Genomic DNA, 17,453 nt, shown 5'->3' with positions numbered 1-17,453 from the left:
TGTGATGAAATGTATGCTCCAGTTGCTCGACTAGAAGCAATAAGAATATTCTTTGCATACGCATCCGTCAATAATTTCAAAGTATATCAAATGGATGTGAAGAGCTTCTTTCTGAATGGTCAGTTACAAGAAGAAGTTTACTTAAAAGAACCAAAAGGTTTTGTTTTTGTAAATCATTTATTTCCTGACCATGTTTATCACCTTAACAAAGCTTTAAATGGTCTTAAACAAGTTCCCAGAGCTTGGTATGAGACATTATCAAGTTTTGTAATTGATCATGATTTCAGAGTAGGAACAGCTGACAAGACACTGTTCAAATTCACGAAAAAAGATCATATCCTGCTTGTTCAAATTTACGTTGATGATATTATCTTTGGGTCAACTAATCCAAAACTATTAGAAAAGTTTGCTAAATTGATGCATGACAAATTCGGGATGAGTATGATGGATGAACTGGCATTCTTTCTCGGTATGCGAATGAAGCAACTAGAAACTGGCATATATATCAGTCAGACAAAATACACGAAGGAACTGCTTAAGAAATTTGGCATGTAAACATGTTCAGCCACATTCACTCCCATGAGTTCATCGACTAAACTAGACAAAGATGAAGGGTGAATGTTAGTTGAGATGGCATTCTACAGAGGTTTCATAGGTTCATTATTATACCTAACGGCTAGCCGTCCTGATATTATGTTTGTTTTATGTTAATGTACTATATTTCAAGATGATCCTAAACAATCGCATTTCTTAGCTGCCAAACATACATATGAAATATTTTGAGGCACACAAAATGTGGACCTTATGGTATGCTAAAGATTCTTCTTTCAATTTAGTTGGATATTCAAATGCAGATCATTAAGGATGTAAGCTAGATCACAAAAGTACAAGTGGAACGTGTCAGTTTCTAGGAGACAGACTGATCTTATAGTTTAGCCTGAAACAGACATCCATCTAGACTTCCACAATTGAAGCTGAATACCTAGCTGTTGGAAGTTGTTGTGCTCTACTGATATGGATTCAGTAACAACTGAAAGACTATGGAGTTATTATTGAATAATCACCAATCTTTTGTGATAACACCAGCTCAATTTCAATTACATATAACCAGTTCTCCATTCCAAAATCAAGAATATTGATGTACATCACTTCATCAGTTATCATGCTCAAAAGAAGGACATCAGACTTGAATACATGTCAACTGAACAGCAAGCAGCAGACATCTTCACTAAGCATTAAGACAGATGTTAGTTGTTCTTGAACAAAATTGAGTCAGTTTCAAACTGATCAGTCAGTACTCGAACCAACTGACCTTATCAAATAAGTTACTAATTTTAGTTCAGTTAAATTCAAAAATGAGATACGTGACTGATTAAAATTTTTTATTTTAAAACTGTTTAATTTTAAATGAATCACGTTATTGCTTAACTTCTTAATTTTAGTTTACAAAATAAATAAAATGGTTGAAAGACAAGAATTTATGGTCAAACTACTCACAGACTAACATATGTCCGAAATTTTAAAAGTCGCGAAACATATTTAGTAACCCCTTACTCAGCTTTCTCTTTACAAATTCTCAAATTTTCTAACTCTCAAATATTCATAGCAATCACTTGCAAATTTCTTCTTTTTTTTTTTATAGCAAATTCAATTCAATTTCAACCCAAACTCCCACATTCTTGCTGAACTATGTTGCTATCGATTTTGAATCTATTTTATCACTTCAAGATGAATCAGTTCGGATTGTTTTCCAGAAGATCAAATCTACTAGACTTTGTCAATTTTTGGGGTTGGCGGCAACTGAGGAAATTTATTCTCTAGAGCTCCTATCCATCTATGAGTCCAACAATGTCACTGATGAAGGGAAGATACAGATGAAGGTCAACAATCATTCTGTGGTTGTTGATGAATAATTTATTAGAAACGTATTCAATCTGCTAACTTGAGTCCTCTCAAGCTTCTATGAAGTTTTTTCTGTAGATATTGAAGAAATGCAGACCTTGCTATCAGCCAATGGGAAGATGGTCAAGGTAACCGAAGCCAAAATGGAACTGAAGCCAGAATTTTAGCTGCTGGAGGATATTGCTACCAAAGGCATCCTGGCAAAGGCGCTGGTTCTTTTGCAGCCCTCAACCTTGAAAAATTCCAAGTGATGACAGACATTGAAAAAGGCATCAAGATGAACTGGTCATCTATCTTATTCACAATCTTGAAGAACATGGTGCAATCGACGAAGCAGTCGAAGGGATTTGAGAAAAGCGTAAACGTAAACGTAATAAGGCATAACGTGTCAAAACATGTCTCAACATGTCATCATATACATATTCATTTTCTTTAATTGAATTCAGATCATTAGTTGTGACTTTTGTATCAGCTCTATTCAATGGATCCATCTACGTATAACTGTGGTACCCGGTGGCGGGGACATCAGCGACAGTATTACCCATACACAGAGCCTTGGCCTTACATATTATCGTATACATATTTGTATTAGTCACAATCAACTCCCATCCGTTAAAACATGTCATCATATTCATCACTTATCAAAATCATGCATTTACGTAATTTTCCTTAAAATCAAGCATGTAACATATTTTTCATAATTACATAAAAATTCATATACATGATAACATAAAAATTTAAAACATACTAAATCATGTTTAGAGCGCTTCCAGGACTGATAACTCCATCCGGGTGCAAAATGACCATTTTGCTCTTGGAAACCCTAATTTACCATTTTACCCTTGGACCTCAAGATTTCAACCCGAAGCCAGCCATACTCCTCAAAACACCTCAAAATATATTTATAAACATTTCCTAGAGGTAACCTCGAGCCAGTTCTGTAACTTATATGATTCGTTTTAAAACTTAACCAAATTTTTCTCAACTTATACAGTGACTTGAACCTACACGACCAACCCCTAAAACACTCGTTCCACACCCCTTAGGACCTACGAACCACGCTTGAAAGTTGCTGGAATTTCCAGAGCACCTACCATTAAACCCTAGTTTTATCCTAGCCTCGATTTCTCGACTCTAGCACAAACCGACAAGGACCAGCCCCGAGCCAACCATTCGCAGACCATCCCTAGACCCTCCTAGACTGACATGACCATATCCCTCAACCCCATGCAAGCTGTGGAGCGCAACAACCCGATAGCCCCTTCAATCGAACCACCCGAGCCACTCCTCAACCAAACCCCTTCAATTGGTTTCAAGACAACAACCAGCTGTTCATTGCCCTCTTCCATCCTTGTCACGAACCCAATAGGATCAGCTTCCTGGCTGGAATCAATCCATGCACGGATGCAACACCCTAATCTCTCGATCTAGTCATAGCCGAGCCCTAACCTAAGCACAACCCATCGGCTTTCCCCTCAACTCGGCCGAACCTTGCCTCCAGCCCTTAGACAACTTGACTGTCGACGTTATCAGCCCCCTAGCAACCCAAGTCGATAGCATCCTTACACAATAATAGCAAAAACGTGAGTATGTAACAAAAAGATGCACTTTTCACGTCAAAGCTTCGCAAAAATGAAACCACATGATAAATCAAAGAACTCCTCATGCAAATACATATACATCAGCATATAAATGGCGTGAATGATGATAAAAAGGGATACAAGGCATGCTTTGTGTTAAAAAGCTCGAAAACTTGGATATCTACGCGTAGGACGAGCACCGGATAGGCGGGAGATGATTTTCTTGAAAAACGCTTGAAGAATTCGAAGTGGATACTGGTTGTTGCAGTGAGGATGCTGCTGAATGAGAGGGAAGGGGCGGCCGAGTGTTTTGGTTTAGGGTTAGGGTTTTAGTTGTAGTGTTAATTATAATAAAGGTTAGTATAATGGGCCTTTAATTAAACTAATTAAGTTTAAAAGGATTTTAGGCCCATTATGAAAGAAAATAGCTCGATCGAGCCCAAAAGCACTCCCAAAAAATATTCCGTTTAAGTACGTTTTAGAAAATATTGCCTGAACCCTCAAAAATTCCTCCGAATCGTTAAAATTTGCGTATCAGTTTAAAATATGATCCGACGAGTAAAAATACCCAACCAAGGCCCATTTTCAAAAATCATACTTAAATACACCATATATTAAATAATTAAAAATAATTATTCAATAAAAATATTTCTCCTGATTATCCCCGATCTCCGTTACTCGTTCGAACGCGAAATGCAACTTAACACCCAAATGCATGAAACTTTAAATAAAAGAAATAAACACCTAACCATGCAATAAATGCATAAAAATCATTAAACACATATTTTAAATAAAAACCCTATATTGCATGATGTTAGGTTACGTAGTTCGAATTTCCTAGACCTTACATTTTCTCCTTGGGGTGCACGGGTACTGTTTGTGAAGAAGAAAGACGGCAGCATCCGACTTTGCATCGGTTATAGAGAGCTGAACAGAGCTACATTCAAGAACAAGTATCCTTTGCCTAGGATCAAAGATTTGTTTGATCAGCTTCAGGGAGCATCAGTGTTTTTGAAGATAGATCTTCGATCAGGATACCACCAGATGAAGGTGAGGGAGTCTGATGTGCACAAGACGGCTTTCCTGACGCGTTATGGGCACTATGAGTTTACGGTGATGTCCTTCGAGATGACTAACGCCCAAACGTTCTTCTTGGATATCATGAATCGCGTATTTCAGCCGTACTTGGATCAGTTTTTCATAGTGTTCATAGACGATATTCTGATCTATTCGAAGAGTATAGAAGAGCATAGTCAGCAATTGAGGACCACACTAAAGACTTTGAAGGACAGATAGTTATCTGCCAAGTTCAACAAGTGTGAGTTCTGGCTAGATAGAGTGGCATTCTTGGGCCACATTATTTCCAGGGATGGAGTAGTGGTGGATCCCAACAAGGTTGAAGCAGTCAGAGACTGAGATCCGCAGTTTCTTGGGATTAGTTGGGTACTACATGAAGTTTAATCAAGGCTTTTCTTTTATTGCGATACTCATGACCACCTTGACGAAGAAAGCATTGACTTCAGCGCCAGTTCTTGCAATGTCATCAGGGCAGAGAGAGTTTGTTCTTTATATAGAGGCTTCAAATCTAGGTTTGGGTGCAGTTCTGATGCAACCTGACAGAATGATAGCCTATGCTTCCAGACAGTTAAAGGTTCATGAGAAGAATTATCCGACTCATGACCTCGAGCTAGCAGTAGTAGTATTCGCCCTAAAGATTTTGAGACACTATTTGTATGTGGATAAGTGCAAGATTTTCACGGATCACAAGAGTTTGAAGTACTTCTTTACATAGAAAGATCTGAATATGAGACATATGAGATGGCTAGAGCTATTGAAGGACTATGACTGCGACCTTAGTTGTCTGTACATTGACCGTCGCAGGAAGATATTCAGAGATTTGAGATTGCAGTTTATGTGGTAGCTGACGCACTGAGTAGGAAGACTGCAGTGATTGCACAGTTGTCTGTACAGAGACCATTGCAGGCAGAGATTCAGAGATTTGAGCTTGCAGGTTATGCTATGGGAGATGCTCTTAATCTTTCTACCCTGACAATGCAATCGACGCTGAGAGACAGGATTCGAGTAGGGTAATCATCTGATGAGCAGCTACAGAAGTGGAGGCTGGGAGATGAGTCCAAGGGGCTGAGATTGTATATTGTTGAGGATGACATAGTCCGATATCTCGACCAACTGTGGGTTCCTAGCAGTGATTCGCTGAGAGAAAACATTATGAGGGAAGCCCACAGTACCCCGTACTCTATTCACCCATGGCGTACGAAGATGTATAAGGATCTACAATCTTTGTATTCGTGGCCGGGCATGAAACTAGATATTTTGCGTTTTGTGTCTTGAGTGTTTGACATGTCAGCAGGTTAAGGCAGAGCATCAGAGACCTGCTGGAAAGCTGAGACCGTTCCTTATTCCCGAGTGGAAATGGGAGAACATCATCGTGGATTTTGCGACGGGCTATCGAGGACCGTTGGAGGTTATAATGTCATTTGGGTGATAGTTGATCGGCTTACCAAGTCAGCACATTTTCTACCGATCAAGAAAACTTTCACCATGACCCAGTATGCAGAGCTGTACATCAGAGAAATAGTCAGATTTCATGGGATCCCAGTGTCTATCATGTCAGACAGAGACCCGAGGTTCACATCCACTTTGTGGAAGTGTCTGCATCAGGCATTGGGTACCAAGTTTCTATTCAGTACAGCCTTCCATCCTCAGACCGACGGTCAGTCTGAGAGAGTGATTCAGATCTTGGAAGACTTACTCAGAGCTTGCGTGATCGACTTCCAGGGCATCTGGGAGCGAAGGTAACTCTTGTGGAGTTCACATACAACAACATTTATTAGGAGTCTATTGGTATGTCTCCATACGAAGCACTTTATGGGAGAAAGTGTAGATCATCGATCTATTGGGATGACGTAGTGAACGAGCAGAGTTGGGTCCAGAAATTGTCAGACAACAGAAGAGTTATGCTGATAAGTTGCGCAAAGATCTAGAGTTTACAGTGGGTGACCACGTGTTTGTGAAAGTCGCACCTATGAAAGGCGTGATGATATTTGGTAAGAAAGACAAACTCAGTCATAGATTCATATCACCATTCGAGATCCTCGAGAGAATTGAGACACTAGCATACAAAGTTGCGTTGCCATCGAATCTGGCAGGAGTTCATAATGTGTTCCACGTCTCGATGTTGGGAAGGTACATGTCGACTCCTTTTCATGCGCTGAACTATGAGCCTCTACAGTTGACGCCGAACCTGTCTTTCGAGGAAAGACCAACCCAGATTTTTGACAGACATAGAGGAGACTCTGAAACAAGGTGATCCAGATGGTCAAAGTCAAGTGGCAGAATCATTATGTGGAGGAGGCTACTAGGGAGACTGAGACGGATATGCGGAGTCGTTACATAGAACTTTTCTGTACGTTTTAGATTTCGAGGACAAAATTTAGTTTTAGAGGGGAGGAATTGTAAGGTCTTGAAATTCTAACAATGTAACCTGTAGGGCTTTATTAAAATGTTAACTTAATTATTTTTAAATGCATTTAATGCATGGTTATGACTTGATTTCATGATGGATTGGCATGATTTATTAAGACTGAAAGTTATAGGGCTTTTAGCAGTATTTCGCGCTCGAATGAGGAACGGAGACCGGGAACAGTTTGAGGCGAACATTTTTATTAAATAATTATTTTAATTATTCAGTATATGGTGAATTTATATTGAATTTTTGAAAATGGGCCTTTTTAAGAAATTTTTACTCATCGAGTCATATTTTAAACCGGTAGTCGATTTTCAGCAAAGCGGTGGACTTTTTGAGGATTCAGATAATATTTTTGAAAATGTACCAAAACGAAATATTTTATTAGTGTGTTATTGGGCTTGATGGGCCTATTCTAATATATTTTGGGCCTAGACTCCTACACATTTTAATTTTTGTAAACTTAAACCTAAAAACCCTAAGGTTATTATCCATTATAGCCGCCCACCCCTCAACCCTAGTGCCCACTTCCTCCAGAAGCTCCTCCTCGAGTTCAGCAGTCCTTTTGTTCGGTTTTTGTGAGATAAAATGCAGCCAAGGTCTTCCCTATCACTCTGGTGTCCGTTCTACGCGTTGTTGTCGAGATTTTCGAGCGTATCTACGTAAAGGCACGCCCGTTACCTTCATTTTCTCGTCTTTCACACCATAATACATTTTTTTTATTGATTATTAACATTATATATCATATCTAATGTTTCAGCTTGGTTTTTCACGTTTTTCTTCATGTATATGATCTCTACTTTCATGTATATCATGTCTCCGGCTCGATTGATGGGGGACTGCCATATTTTCTCTTCGAAAAAGGTTTCGCAGCAGATTTTTAGGAGTTTTAAGTGCCGAGTTCGAAGCTGGATCACGCACTTGTGGATGATCGATCTGACCTTCATGTTTCGGGATAGGTTTTGGTTCGATCGAAGGTTATAGGGAGTGAAACGGTGCGAGGGACATTCCAGGACATGGATTAGACCCTTGTGGGTCTGAGACGACGTGGCCTGGAGTGGCTCGTGCACAGCTAGTCTCGGGATAGGAATAAACCAAGGAAGATAGGCGTTGTTAGGGCCCGGCTTGGAGACTTTCCAGTGTATCACGTACCATCATGTGAATGGGGCGAGGGTCCACGGCTAGGTCCATCCAGGAAGGTCTTTTATGGTCTGGATATGGTGGTTTGAGGCTTAGTTAGGTGTCATTAAGTCATCGTTTAAGTTCGGGAAAATTTGGTTGAGTTTCTGCTTAATTCAGATTAAAACCAGGACCCCGGTCCAAGTTTTAAAACGAATTATAAGATTTAATCCATAGGCTCGAGTTTACGTCTAGGAAATGGTTATAAGTATGTTTTGAGGTGTTTTAATAAGTTTCATTGTCTTCTGGTCGAAATTTTAAGGTCCAGGGGTAAAATGGTCAATTAGGGTTTTCAAGGGCAAAATGGTCAATTTTCACCCTGGTCGAGTTAGCAGTCTTGACAACGCCCTAATAACTGAAAATTCATGTTTAAAATGTATATGTTAATTATGTATATAAATTTTATGAAAATGCTGAAAAATACATTGCATACTTGGTTTTAAGAAAATGCATGTATATGCATGAATTTTACAAGTGATTAATACGATTACACGTTTTTGAAAGGATGTGAGTTGGTTGTGAATAATACTTAGGCACGGGTTCCGTGCCTTCCCTTTCTTCACACGCATTTTACAGTACCTACAAAGACCCATGCACGGACCCGGGCACGGGGTCCGTGTACTCCAGTTTTGGGTAAAATTATATTGATTGCTTTAGGATTTATGTCATGGTTAATACGATGATTAAACGAGGTCAAGTCCCGAGAGATGTTGAATGTCATAAGCTATTTATTTACTTCGGTGGTGAGCACGAGTACCTACGTCTAAACTATGAAAGATAAGTGTTTGAACTCATGTTAGTATGTTGCAGCAGTGGCCCAAAGCGAGATCCAACGAATCCCTCAACGCCAAGTAAGTATGTTCGATGTGCAGAAGAAAATATTTTAAGTTTTTGAGGTATGCTAAATGCTTTGTGACCAAAATTATGAATGTGTTTAGAAGTCGGTGAACGTGGCCGAGGACCTCTCCACCCCGTTAAAGCATGAACGGGTTTAGATCAGGATTGGAAAGCAGTAAAGCATGACCAGGGACCAATCCACCCCGTAAAGCATGACCGGGGATCTCATGTATGTGGCAGTGGATCTTCCCTGTCAGCCCAGTATCGTGGTTTAGTCTGATCAGGCGTATTTATGTATGGGTTACTTGCTTTGAAACATGCCTCTACGCAAAATGATGAAGTTTATGTATGTTCAAGTATGTACAAGTATGCAAGCATGTTTAAGAAAATTTTCACGTTATGGCACGTCTATGTTATGTATGTAAGTTCAAGATTTTATACGCATGTTAAAGTTTCAAGTATATATGCTCTATTTTAAAGTTGCATGTGGTTTTTTTACGTAGTACTCGTTACTTCCAGTTTATACGTGTTGAGTCTTTAGACTCACTAGACTTGATCGATGCAGGTGAGGATGACTATGAGGAGACAAGGGGTGGGGACCAATGAGCTATCTTAGACTGAGCAGGAGGCTAAACCCGAGGACCGCCCATGTTTTTAAGAAATTATGCAATGTTTCAAATATTCTGATTTTCACGTTTTGTTTACGATGTTTAATCAAGTATTTTTCTTTAGCAAACTTTATTGGGGATCTCTTTTATTGCAAATAATTTGGTTGAACAGTTGGTTGATGACCGAAATTTGAAAGTTTATTTTGTATTTAAGAAAATTTTTATTTTTCCGCAAATTTTAAAGTAGTTTAAAATTACGGTACGTTACAATTAACTTTTACTTATTTAAAAATCTCATATATATCAGAATTAAAATTTGATTTTTTTGTATTTTTTAATGCATGATGAAATGGTGGTGACACTGTCTGTTGAACTTCCTCTTCGTAAGATATATGTTCCACTTATTTCTTACATTTTGGAGTTGATTTATCATCACCTTCACAAGGTTCAAGAATAGATTTTTCAACAATCCTACCACTGTGAAGGTAATAACAGATTTTACCTAATCCATCGATTGAGTTCCAGAAGTTCCAGTTTTTACTTTTTTCAAGAACATTAAGTGCAGATGCAAATTTATCAAGAGTATCTTTCAAATCTATCATGATTTGAGCAGTTTGAGTATTGATAGACTCTTGTTTTGTAATAAAATCATGCAATGTATCTTCCAAATTTTTTTTCGGCGGATGAACAAAATGTGCATAATTTTGAAAAGGTGGTTATGAAAATTGTGTAGCGTTATCATTTCTCCAACTAGAATTTGGATGATTTCGCCAACCTGGATTAAAACTTTGAGAGTATGGTTCAAAATTTTGCTTTTTGAAAGTGTTCAAAACATTGACTTGAACATGAAGACATTCTTTGAAAGAGGATAAAGTGGGACAATCTTTTGTAGAATGATCAGTTGTATCACAAATGTGACAAGAAAGTTATTGGACAAATTTTAATTGACCACTCTTTTTCATTTCAAGTGCCTCTAATTTTCTTGCCAATGACGCAAATCTGGATTGGAGATCATGTCCTTCCTTGAAGGTATACATATTTCCACCAGATGTGAGAGATTGAATCTTCTTTAATAGTTCAATTGTGCCTATAGTGTCCCAATTTTGAGTAATTTCAGCTAATGAATCGAGATATTTAATTGCCTCAGTTGGATCTTTATCTTCAAATGTTCCATTACACATAAATTCAAACATTTCTCTATCTTTAAGTGTCAGACCTTCATAAAACTAAGAAACAACTCTCCAAGTTTCAAAACCATGATGTGGACAAAAATTAAGCAATTCTTTATATCTATTCCAACACTGATAAAAAGTTTTCCCTTGTTTTTGAGTGAAAGTGATGATTTGCCTTTTGAAATAATTTGTTCTATGAGATGGAAAAATTTTTTTAAAAAATTGTTGTTGAAATTCATCCCAAGTTCGAATGGATCCCGATCTAAGATTTTGTAGCCAAGTTTTAGCTTTATCTTTTAAAAAAAAAAGAAAAAACTTAAGTCGAATGGTATTCATGCTACAATTAAGGTCATTATATGTGTTGCTCACTTCTTCAAACTCTCGTAAATGCATGTATGGATTTTCTGAATCTAAACCATGAAAGTTGGGTAAAAGTTGAATAATGTCAGGCTTAAAATTAAAATGAGATTCATCAAGAGGAAAAACTAAACATGAATGTGCACTAGTTTGTGTAGGATTCATGTGATCTCTAAGTGTTCTTCGTCTATCTTGATCATGTTGAGATTGAATTCCATTATTTACTTCATGCTCCAATTGGTCGGTCGGTTCCTCCATGTTTGGTAAAAATAGAGGGTTGTTTCGAATGAGTCTACTACTAAGTGAACGTAACCAAATGTTCATGCAAATGTAAAAGAAGAAACACAAAAACAATAAATATTTAAAGAAATAAAAATAAAAATTATAAACAAAATTAAATAGACTTGAAATTAAAATATAAATCCCCGACAACGGCGCCAAAAACTTGCCACAACTTTGATTGTTGCACTCCTAATAGCAGGTTGTCCAAAAATAATATAATTTAGTGAGTTCGAATGTCATATCCACGGGGAAGCTAAGTTAATTACAAGTCCACTTTAATGTATTTTTTTTTGTTTTTTTAAATTATTTTATCGTTAGATGATTATTTTTATTTGTGTAAATTAAATAGTCGAGATGAAAGGTTCCACTCTTGGTATTTAAATAAAGTTGAAATAAATGAACATAATTAGAAGCCACTTAAAAATGGTTCCAATATATTAAATAATCATTATTTATATTATTGTTATATATTATTCTATTATTAATATATTATATACACCAAAACTTATAAATGTTGTCAAATATTTATGGAGCTATATATTTGTAAACACGAAATCAAGGTAACCACTTTAAATTGTTGGTAATACCAAACTAACATTTAATTGATACCACGAATTTAATATTATGATAATATTTATATATAGTGAATCAAAGTAACAACTTTAAATTGTTGGTAATTCCAAACTAACATTTAAGTGGTACCAAGAATTTGGTGTAACATATAACATCAATAAATCAAAAACTCACAATTATAAATAGGGTATAAAAATGCATAAATAAAAGAAACTAAATATAACATAAATAATAAATAATTATTAAATAATTAAATATTATTATTTTATTATCATACCAAGAGTGTTACCTTTTCATCTCGACTTTGGAAGATTAACTACTCATGATGAAAATGAAGAATTTGGAATAAATACTTAACATGATAATTTTATTAAAGTAAAGAAATAAAGAGAGAAAAATTATGAACTCAAAGTTTTGTTGATAAAATGAAGGATGTTTTCCTTCATCACAATACACTCCTATTTATAGGCCAATTTTTGGATACAAAAGAAAGTAAAATATTATTTTTTACATATAATTGGTGCAATTTTTTCTTCATGAATGATTCAAGTCTTTATTGTATCTTGCACTCCATCTTTGACAATCTTGCCAACGGATTTGATTGTTCCACATAAAACAAATGTTGTTTTTTAATAATTGAGTTTTCTAAATTGTGGTAAAATTTTATATTTTTTACCAAGTATTTTGATAGACATGGTCAAAATACTCAAGCATGGTAAAACTATAATTCTATTGGTATCACTTTCACTTGTTGTTCAATTTGAACTCAGTTGTAAGAAGAATTTTATCCCAAGCTTTTCATCAATATTGCGGACATTGAAATCAACTTTATATAGGTTTAAGTATCTCATTCTCATTTTTCAATCCAAAGTTGTGCTGGTTTTTCCAAATCTGTAAAAATAACAAAAATAATACAACACATAATTTTTTTATACAAGTTCTTATAAAGCTTAAATATTTAATACACTTTAAACTATAAAATATTATACAAAACATTTAATAAATATGTTTTTTTTGTATATTAATCACCAAGCATTGAATATTCACCTGAAAAACTCAACTCCAGAAATACAATTAAATCCCTTAAAATAAACATATAAATATTTAAAATAAATTAAACATATTGAATGCATCATTTGATCCATTTAAATTATTTAAATTATTATTAAATTACGAATGTGTCTTACATAATACATATACTGGTTTTTTGGCATTATATTAGCTAAGTTTCTAGCATAGTTGACTGTTTCACTCATATCTTATTGCTCGGTTATCAAAATGACGTGCTTCCGAATCGGTTGAAAATCCAACAAAATGCTTAAAACCATTCCTCTACTAGTAAGGCTGATTCATATTTTATCTAAGATAAATATTGGTCACAAACTCTAGATGTATCAAATAGAAACAACAACCAGCTTGGTAAAACCATTTATAATATTTTGTTCATATATCCTAGATAGATTATTGAACGGTGTGATTTAATATGTGTTATGAAGCTAAGACAATGCTCTACGAATCATATTCACAAATCTAAGTTAGAATCGGATCTTAAGATGGAGAAAAATGACATTGAAGTCATTGGTTCTTCACTGAATGCTAAATTTCAGTATGCGTCCAGTCTCTTATTCCGAGCATATCTCACAAAATCGAGCGATTTTTCTATGAAAATCTAAGAATTAATATCACAGATGGACCAACAAGGTACCATGCCAGGACAGACTTGCTAAGCTGAACAGACTAGCTGAGTGACCAGCAAGGTTACCCAGTAGAGTAAATTAGGCTTAGTCGTAGAAAATGGCCGTTATAGTAAAATCATCTTAGTCAAGGAAAATTTCTAGCGATGCGAATATGACATAATATTTCTAAACGGCTGTATAATTGTATCCAACGTTCATATTGTCGTTTGAAGCCGTTAATACAACATTTAATCAAATAATGAAATTGATAATTTATCAACACTCAAACAAGTTTGTGGAACATTATTCCTTGTCAAGCATAAATGAAACATTATTTGAAGAAAAACAGTCACACAAAAGAGAGATAAGTTTCATACAATAACTGAGTGAGAGTCTTTACATATTGACATGAAAGAATATGTAACTCTGTAATGGTTCGGTGTAGATGTGCGTCTATCTAGAAATTTTGAGTTGGTGAGACGTGCTAGCCAAAGTGGATTGTATAAAGAATTGAATGAGCCAAAATTTTCTAATGAATTCTTTCCTACATTAGAAGGAGAAAGATACCACTTTCAAACCTCTATAATCTTGTGTTATTATCTTGCATTAATATTTATGTTTTTTCATTTATTCTTAATGTTTTGAATGGCGTTGTTATTGTATATTTAACTTGCATAATTTTCAAATTATTTTTCTTCAGCTAAATACAAAATCGAACTCGATTTAATCTCTCGATAATCAATTCATTTAAAAACATTTCAAGAACAGAGATATTATAACTCTGTTAATTTTTTGTTATCGGTACATGCTAAAATAAGTTTAATTTTTTTTTTGAAATGGCATATATACCTTTTTTCCCATACTGACGTTGAGCCGATCCTGACAAAGGTCAATGTTGGGTTTTCATATTTTTATAGTTTGGTTTACCGGGAAATTATATCAAAGTTTTTATGAGATATTAAATCGTGCTCCCAAAGCTTGACATGAGAATCTCCACAGCTTCATCTTTAGCCCGTAGTACTGAAACTTTCCCCAAGTATCCTTTGATAATAGCCTCCCATATCCCCATTTCAACGCCGCATGCTTCTGCACAAACTTCCCCCATCACACATCATCCTGACTCATTCCAAATGCATTTCCTCGGTTTTTATAAATCAATGTCCCACTGTTGTTTACCTCATTCCTCTCCAAACAATATAACATAACCACCTCGTAGTGATAAATAAACCAAAGAACCGAAATATAGAAGCAAATATCAACATGGGATAAAATAGGAAAAGAAATTAAAAATAGACCCATTCATAAACCAGGATGTTAAGCAAATATTCATCTAAAGAATACAACACACACGTCACAAATTCGAATCAAAACTCAAAATTTGACTAAAATAGCAACAACAATGATAAGCTTAAACAATAGAACATCGAATAAACCAATATAAGAAAATAAAACATAGAAGGTTTCTAACTTACCTTTCCTAATGCTCATATTAAATAACCGTTGCTCACTTCAAGTTACAAGTAAATCAACAGGATTTGTCATGCACAATCTTTTAAGCTTTAGATCGTCTAAACTCGAACCATGTATCATAGTGGTTGAAGAGTAAACTATCGTGGATGTGCTTCCCGCGATATTCGAGCCCTAAGCTATTCAGTCTTTTTGTACATTCTTCACCTCCCAAACGAGAACAAAACTTGATATTATGCGAGACCAAGATTCTACCTTCCAAAGGTTTCAATTTATCTACTACCCGCTCCAGACCAATCCAAACAAGTTTGTCAGGCATATGTAGGAAAACAGCACTAGCATATATCAGATCATACATGGTTTCATGCCCGAACTTGCTGAAATCCATATCTTCACCCTTTATTATGAAAGGACGCTTAGGTAATAAACCGTGAGATGGAATCTCATATCGAAGCGCAGCCATTAGAGATAGCTCATCTCTCTCTAAGCAATGGTAACGCCCAGGATTCAAGTAACCGATGAAATGCAGGCCAACACGAAGTGTACCACATCCAATCTCAAGAACTTGGGAGTTTGGGGTTACACGTACTGTTTCAGCAAGAAACTCAAACGCATCTCGTCCTCCTGCCCAGGGCTCACCATAATAGCTGTGGTGCTCCTCAACGAGTAATTCACTCGGGCAAGGTAGAGCTGTGTGATTGTTCGCTTCTTCTCCTTCATAGTGTGCTATCCCTTTGAACTCAAGAAGATCCTGGAGCTGTTGCTGACGAGTGCGAGGGTTGATGCCTTTACGTAGAACATTAGGCTGCATATGCAATCCATTGGCTTCAATCTGACTCTTTAGCCAATCGATGTCCTCAGCTGAAGCCGAGATCCGCTCTCCAATTTTTGTGCTGTCACTTACCGTGGCAAGAGTGGTGCAAGGGCAAGGAGGAGATGGGGATGAAAGGGCAAATAGCAGGAAGAATAAGAGGGTTGCAGCGGCAGCGGCAGCGGCTGACAGAACAAGGACTGGAACTGAAATCACCACACTCTTTGATGGAAGCAGAGCCATTTGAAAATTGAGTGAATATTGGATTTCCTTCTCAGTATAGACCGAAATTATTTTTACCCTATGTGAATCGAGAAATCAATTGTGGCCCCCAAAAACCTTAATCTAGAATTTGGATCAGAATCAGCGGAGAATGACTAGCATTCACTGTCAAATTCCCCCTTATTCTGAATTGTTTATCATACTTGGAGAGAAGTTAGGATAGACAGATGTTGAAATTGTTCTTGTGGCAAGTTTTCGAAAGAAAAAACTCAAACTGTTAATCAGAAAATTACCCAAAAAATCTTACTAATACTTGGCCAATTGATAATTGCAATGCGGCGAATGCTGAAATCCGAACCGCAGTGGAAAAATCTCAATCGAACTCCGAGTTGCCAATCATTTCACCATACAAAAGCCCTGTAGTAATCTGGATCTGAGAAGAGAGAAAATCGGACACGAATCGGATTTCGAATCACCCCTATTTAGCCCCGTAAATGGCTTCCATCCTTGCTATACCCTCGATTGAGGCCCTCACGGCGAGATCTAGATAAGATAACTAACTGTCCTCAAATACAAGAAGCTCTGCTAATGTAAATCTTATGCCCTTCGAACCAAAACTAATTACAAACCAAAAGTTTGGGGAATTCAGGTCAATTGATAAGTTGGCGGCTACCTCTATAATCCAAATTTGTGGCCATATCCTAAAATATACTTACATTTCAAAATCACACTTCTAACCAAGTTCTCACGATCACTTTATTAATATTCATTTAATAAAATCATATATACTTTTTATTTTTATTTTTATTTAATATTAAAATTTTTTTTTTACCATTAACTAGTACAAATACTTTAATATTAAAATTTTATTTTAAAAAATATTACAATATAGCAATACGAAAGTTTGACAAATTAAATATTAAAATAACTAAATGTTTCATAATTTATAAATTACTCTTTCACTTTTCATGGTGACATGTTTCCCTAGTGTGTTCAACCAACTCAGGTCGTTGTTGATGATGCACCTTATTATTACGTAATTCTGAATTTGTTCGAAGATATTAACCAAATTATGGGGTTGAACTCTGATCACTATAAAAGTATCTCGTTTGTCACGATCTCAAATCAATATTGCATGACACTCGTATTCGACAATCAGTTGTATAAAATAATGAAAGTATACACGATTTCTTTGCATTATCCACGAAGCAATATCGCCCTCGACCTCTTATAATTGTCCAACGAGCTTGGATAACTCTAAATGCCCGCTCGACATACTTTTTGCAGCTTCTTGTCTTTC

General features: G+C 36.1%; 1 protein-coding gene across 3 annotated transcripts; it reads right to left on the bottom strand.

Moving 5' to 3' along the window:
* Window positions 1-14,619: 14,619 nt before the first annotated feature.
* On the bottom strand, window positions 14,620-16,866 carry LOC140988615 (uncharacterized). Of its 3 annotated transcripts, none has more exons than XR_012177342.1 (2): window positions 15,126-16,866; window positions 14,620-14,769 (listed from the first exon to the last, which is right to left on the bottom strand). XR_012177342.1 is itself a non-coding variant. In XM_073457637.1 (1 exon), exon 1 carries the CDS (start codon window positions 16,172-16,174, stop codon window positions 15,206-15,208), a length of 969 nt encoding a protein of 322 aa, XP_073313738.1. In that variant the 5' UTR covers window positions 16,175-16,866; the 3' UTR covers window positions 14,920-15,205. The 3 variants fall into 3 exon arrangements, 1 of the variants encoding a protein (XP_073313738.1); XR_012177343.1 differs by having other exon boundaries at window positions 14,721-14,739; XM_073457637.1 differs by lacking the exon at window positions 14,620-14,769 and having other exon boundaries at window positions 14,920-16,866.
* Window positions 16,867-17,453: the final 587 nt, after the last annotated feature.

This window comes from Primulina huaijiensis, chromosome 11 (assembly GCF_012295235.1).
Source record: "Primulina huaijiensis isolate GDHJ02 chromosome 11, ASM1229523v2, whole genome shotgun sequence".
Taxonomy (NCBI): Eukaryota; Viridiplantae; Streptophyta; class Magnoliopsida; order Lamiales; family Gesneriaceae; genus Primulina; species Primulina huaijiensis.
Note: the sequence above shows the minus strand (reverse complement) of the source record. Positions and strands in the feature narration are given on the sequence as shown.

Bases quoted from the DNA above. Each gene is read 5' to 3' on its own strand.
- LOC140988615 (XM_073457637.1), bottom strand. From the start codon at position 16,174: ATGGCTCTGCTTCCATCAAAGAGTGTGGTGATTTCAGTTCCAGTCCTT.